General features: G+C 63.2%; 1 protein-coding gene across 1 annotated transcript; it reads left to right on the top strand.

Annotated features, from left to right (window-relative positions):
- Nucleotides 1–963: 963 nt before the first annotated feature.
- On the top strand, nt 964–5,497 carry UBALD2 (UBA like domain containing 2). The gene is made up of 3 exons (XM_054278773.1): nt 964–1,134; nt 1,772–1,834; nt 5,151–5,497. The coding sequence occupies exons 1-3, from the start codon at nt 1,015–1,017 to the stop codon at nt 5,469–5,471; spliced, it is 504 nt and encodes a 167-aa protein (XP_054134748.1). The 5' UTR covers nt 964–1,014; the 3' UTR covers nt 5,472–5,497.
- The last annotated feature ends 571 nt before the right edge of the window (nt 5,498–6,068 follow it).

The following is a 6,068-nucleotide window of genomic DNA, read 5'->3' on the forward strand; positions in this document are numbered from 1 at the left end:
GCTCCAAGTAATCAGGATTTTAACCATTAACAAAAAAATCCCAACACCCCCTTCCCCCAAACTGGGAGCTGCCCTGAACCCCACAGCCTTTACATGGGAGGGGTGTGGGGATGAAGAGGATGGGTCCCTGCTCCTGCCCCTGGCATCTGGTCAGGGTCCCATCCCCAGGGGAAGCTGTTCCCAGATGGGAGAGACAGGCAGGGGGTTAAGGGGAGGGGGCAACAGGGTCCCAAAAAAGGAGGAGATGAGTACGGGGGGAGCTTTGCTGAAGGAAGAGAGGAGCCTTGAGAAGGGAACGAGGGGGTCTGACTGGGGGTTAACAGGGGTATCCAGGGATGGGCAGAGCCCCCCTCTCTGTGACCCCCCAACAGTGAACCCCCCTCTCCAAGAACCTCTCAAACCGAACCTCGCTCAATAACCCCTAAACAGCTCCCCTCAATGAACGCCCCTAAACTGACCCCCACCTCAATAACCCCTAAACAGCTCCACCCAATGAACGCCCCCCAAACTGAGCCCCCTAAAGAGCTCCCCTCAATGAATACCCCCCAAATGAATGCCCCCCAAACTGACCCCCTCAATAACCCCTAAACAGCTCCTCCCAATGAACCGCCCCTCAATAACCCCCCAACATCTCTCCTCAATGAGCGCCCCCAAGCCGAGCCCCTCTCAATGAACCTCCTCAATGAACGTGACGTCACCAACGCCTCACGATAAAACCCCCGCACAGCCAATCAGCGCCCGTTCTCCCTCCCGCCTGGCCCCGCCTCCACCACCCCCAACCAATCGCGGCGCCGCCTGCAGCCAAAACACAGGCGTTGGCCAATGGGGAGGCGCCGGGGCAGCTGGAAGGTTCGAAGCCGGCGGTGGGCGGGGCGCGGGGCGCGGCGGCGGCCAATCGGCGCGCGGGGGCGGGGCCGGCGGCGCCCCCCGGTCCCCCCGGTGGAGCGCGGCGGGCGCGGCGGGCGCGGGGCGCTCCGGGCGGTGCGGGCCGGGCCGGGCCGGGGCCGCCCCGCCATGTCCGTCAACATGGAGGAGCTGCGGCACCAGGTGATGATCAACCAGTTCGTGCTGGCGGCGGGCTGCGCCGCCGACCAGGCCAAGCAGCTGCTGCAGGCGGCACACTGGCAGTTCGAGGTACGGGCCGGGCCGCCGGCGGCACGGATCGGGATAACCCGCGCGAGAACAGGGGCGCCCCAGGTCCCGATCCGCCGCCCGCCTGGCCGCAGAGCCGCGGGGCGGAAGGCGGTGGGGGTGGCGGCAGGCCCGTGCGGCCCCGGCTCACCGACACGCGTGGCCGGGTTTGGGGGGGGTCCTGCCCGGCCCCCCGGCACCCACGGCGGGGCGGGGGGCGCCTCGGGCCCAGGCTCCGCCGGGTCTATTTATACCCGGGCCGAAACCCGAGCTGCGGCCCAGCGGGCCGGCCCCTCCCTCCCGCTCCGGGCTGGGGATGGGGGCGCCGCGGGGACGGAGGCGGCGGTGTAAACACGGGATCCGGGGTGTAAACACGGGGTCCGGGGTGTAAATACGGGCTCGGGGGTGTAAACGCGGGCTCGGGGGTGTCTCCTGGCCTGGGAGCCCCCGAGCGAGCAGGGCACACGGTCTCCGGTGGGGCGGATGAAGGGCAGCCCCTCGGCGTGGCAGGGCCGGGCACCCCCGGGGCGGTCCCGGGCGGTGGGAGCGGGCGGGGGGCTGCGGGGCGAGCTCTGGGGGGCCCCTGTGGTCGCTCCCCCTTTGTCTCGGGTGGGCTGCAGCTGACAGCTTGTCCCCACAGACAGCCCTCAGCGCCTTCTTCCAGGAGACCAACATTCCCAGCAGCCACCACCCCCCCCAGATGGTAAGTGGGACCCCTCCCTCACCCCTGCACCCCCATCCCCTCCCCATCTCCCCCAGCCCCAAAAACACCTTTAGCCCCTTCCCAGCACCACCAGCCCCCCCATACCCCCCCGCCCTACAGCAGCACCCTCCCCACGCCCCCAGAGGAGCCCCCCATGCGGAGCCCCCCGAACGGTGCAGCCCCAGCCCCGGAGCTGTCAGCTCCTGCCAGCCATATTGCCGGGCGCCCGCAGGAACACGCAGCCGGGGAATGTAAACACGAGCTAAAATGTCTGCCAGGAAATAGTTTGTCTCGGCGAGCATCGCGCTGCAACCTGGGCTCCCCGGGCCGGGGGGCCGCGGCTGGAGCCCCCATTCCCCCCACGCCGCTTGACCTTGGCCGAGGGCACATCCCCTCGGCCGGAGGGAGGAAGTTGTTCCCCTGCGGGTGTTTTGTTTTGTGTTTCTCAGGGGTTTTCTTTCTTGTTTTCCCTCTCCCCGCCCCCCCCCCCCCCCCCCCGCCGCCATCCTCCAGTGTTGGGGAACTGAGCGGTGCCGCGGGTCGGAGTTAGCGTGAATTTTCCCCCTTTTCTCGTTCCATCGTTCCCCCATCTCGTTCCATGCCAGCCGGCCTGGCATTGCCGGCAGCGAGCGCTCGGTTTCCCTCGGAGAAAGTCGCTTTGTCAGCCAGCTCGCAGTAAAAGCCCTTTTATTGCAGTTCCTCCCCAGCCCGCGCGTTTCCGTGCTGCCCCGGGCACCTTGCGGGGTCTCCCGGTGGAAAAGCCGCGGTCCTGGAGGGAGAGGGGCCGGGGGAGCAGATCCAGGCCCTGCCGTTCCCACCCCAAAGCTGGGAGGGCAGATCCAGGCCCTGCTGTTCTCACCCCAAAGCCCCATCAGAGCAGTTCCAGCTCCTGCCGTTCTCACCCCAGACCCAGGGGAGCACATCCAGGCCCTGCCGTTCCCACCCCAAAGCCGGGGAGCAGATCCAGCCCCTGCTGTTCCCACCCTAAAACCCTATCAGAGCAGATCCAGGCCCTGCTGTTCCCACCCCAAAGCCCCATCGGGGCAGGATCCAAAGCAGGGCTGGGAGCCCCATCCCGGCCCCATTCCCCCCACCCTGAACAGGCACCCATTCCCCCCCAGACCCGAGCCACTCGGTTCTCCCCCTCCCCAGCAATGTTTTCATAACACCGTGTGCTCCACGTGGTGTCAAAATACCTTTTACCTTCTCTGCAGACCCTCCTGTTTTGGGGAGTTGATTTGGTGTTTCCCTCCCCCTCCCCAGCACCCTGATGGGTGCAGTTTGAAATGCCCCACACGTGAGATGAGGACTTTGGCGCTGGCAGTTTCTATTTCTCTTTCAAGCGTCAGGGAACAAAGCTGTGAGTGTGGCTGTGGTTTGATAGGTGATCCCCATCACCACCACCCCAAGGGGAGCTCCCCACACTCCCCAAGCCCCCACAGATTCTGTGGGGCCAGGAGTTGCCAGAGCTGTTTGGGTTGTCAGTGACCGACCCTCTGACAGCTTGGAGGAGGAAGGCAATAATTACATGGAAATTCTCATGTTTTAATTAATATTTCAAATTAATCTGGCAAACATCACCCCAGAAGCTCAGAGCTGTGTCCAGCATCATTCCAGGCCTGCCTGTGGTGGTGGTGGGTTTTTTCCAAAACAGAGCAAATTTAAGGTTTTGGGGGTTTGTTGATTTGTTGGGGCTTTTTTTCCAACAAGTATCTTTTCAAGTACTGCCACATGTATAGGTTAATTTAAAAAGCAAAGGTTGGGTTAGCACCACTTGAAGCTGAGCTCTGAAATGAGTTCTGTGGAGGAATATCCCTGGTTAAGGATGAACCTGTTCAGTGCCAGCCAGGCCTGATTGCATTTTTGGGGTGCCCCAGCTCCACAGGCTGATGAGAGCCAGCTGCTGCTTCCCTCAGGCTGGGGTGCACCCCAGCTTCAGGGGTCTGGGCCCCCCAGCAAGGGTTTGCTCCTCTGATCCCAGCATCACTCAGGGTGGCCAGGATGGGGATGAGGAGGAACCTCTAAGAGGGATTTTGGTGTGGGGCAGCAGGGGCTGTGAGCACCAGCCAGGGGCAGATCGTGGGATAAACCCCAGGAAGGGGGAGATGAAGAAGCCATTCCCTACCAGAAACATTTCAGTCCTCCATTGCTAATGCAGCAGACACTGACCAAGCCCCTCAACTCTGCTCAAAGTCCCCACAAACACCTGTCAGGAGTTGTGGCTCTAGGAGGGCAGCAGGGATTTGGGATGGGTGTGACCAGAGGGATGAAGTCTCCCTGTGCATGGACCCCCCATGTCCAGGCATCCCCCTGCCCACAGCCCCTTCCCTGTGTGTGCAGCCCCATGGGAGTTGGATACACCCCCCTGTCCCCCTTTAACCCCTCCCCATCCTCAGCTCAGCCAGTTCTCTGCTGGTTTGGGGTCCCTGTGCCAGCCCCTGAGCAGGGCTGGGTCCTCCCTGCTGGATTTTTCCTCTGCTGGAAAAAAGGGACGGATCCATCACTGTCGGGGTGCTAAATTTAGCTGGGTACCAAGAAAGCAGAGCCTGTACCAGGAACTGGGGGGGCCCTGCTTGCCTTTTGCTCTCTCTGCCTTAATGGGGTGTGAAGGGGACCAGGGTGAGGAACCTGGGGGAAAGGGGATCCTGGTAGGACCCCAGCACCCTCCCTACCCTCTGTACTGGACCCCTTTGTGCCAGCCCTGTTTGTGCTGCTCCCCAGACCCACCTCATCTGTGGGCTTTGAGCATCTGGGATCCAAATGTGCTTCCCAGACTGGCTGGAGCCTCTCCCCAGGCACCCCACACCTTTGGGAGAGGCACACAGACCCCTGGGTGTGGATGTGAAAGGGAGTCCTGTGGGGCCAGGTGGGACCCTAGCATACTGTGCCAGCCCTGTTTGTGCTGCTCCCCAAACCCACCTCATCCGGGGTGGCCCAAAGGAGTCTGTCCCCCATCTTTGGGGGTGCCACACAGACCCCTGGGTGTGGATGTGAAAGGGGGTCCTGTGGGGCCAGGTGGGACCCCAACACCCTCCCTGCCCTGCATACTGTGCCAGCCCTGTTTGTGCTGCTCCCCAAACCCACCTCATCTGGGCTGGCCCAAATGTCCTTCCCAGACTGGCTGGAGCCTCTCCCCCCTCTCTGGGGGTGCCACACAGACCCCTGGGTGTGGACGTGGGGGGTGCCAGGTGTGGGATACAGGTCGGATCCCCAGCCATGGATGGGTTGGAACCCCAAAAACCCCCCCTGGGCGGGTTGGGACCCCCAAATTCCCGCCGTGGGTGAGCTGACAGCCCCGTTCTCGTGTGCCCTGCAGATGTGCACCCCCAGCAACACGCCGGCCACGCCGCCCAACTTCCCGGACGCGCTGGCCATGTTCTCCAAGCTGCGCACCTCGGAGAGCCTGCAGAGCAGCAACAGCCCCATCACCTCCATGGCCTGCTCCCCCCCGGGCAGCTTCAGCCCCTTCTGGGCCTCCTCTCCCCCCAGCCACCAGCCCTCGTGGCTGCCCCCGTCGTCGCCCACGGCCCACGGCCTGCACCACCACCTGCACCACGGGCAGCCCTCCTGGCCGCCCACCCCCCCGGCCCCCGCCCCCCCACAGAAAGCCGTGGCCACCATGGATGGGCAGAGATAAGGCTGGGGCTGCCCGAGGGCTGGGGGGGGCGGGGGGGGCCGGGCCGGGGCGTTGGGGGGCAGGGGCTGGCCGAGAAACGCACTGGAATCATTTTCTAGGTTTTATTATTATTTTTAGAGGAGGGGAGCACATGCTGCCAGGGAGGGCGCTGAGCTGTGAGAGCCTCTGGCTGATCTCTACTCCCCTCCCCTTTTTTTTTAAAAAAAAATATATAACTATAATATATAAATATATCTAATGTATATAGATCAGAGAGAAGGAGCAGCAGCGTGGAGGCAGCTGCTGGGTGTCTGGGGGTTTTCCCCGTGGCTCTGTCCCCACCCAGCATCTCTACATCAGGGCAGGACAGGAATAACAAAAATAAATGGATGGAGGTGGCTGTGGGCCCCCCAGATCAGCCACACAGACATGGAGCCACTGGACACCGTCCCCAGCTCTGGCTTCCCTGGGCATTTGTTGCAGTGCCCAGAGCAACAGCAGCTCTCTGGCTCCCCAAATTCAGCCCAGCTTCTTGCACAGACCCCCCTGGACGTGCCCCCAACCCCATCCTCCCTCCCTCAGCACCCCCAGGGCCTGGGGGTTTATCAGAGTGATGTC

This window comes from Melozone crissalis, unplaced genomic scaffold, assembly GCF_028551555.1.
Source record: "Melozone crissalis strain CALT ecotype California unplaced genomic scaffold, PUWL_Pcris_2 ptg000026l_1, whole genome shotgun sequence".
In the NCBI taxonomy this organism is placed as follows: domain Eukaryota; kingdom Metazoa; phylum Chordata; class Aves; order Passeriformes; family Passerellidae; genus Melozone; species Melozone crissalis.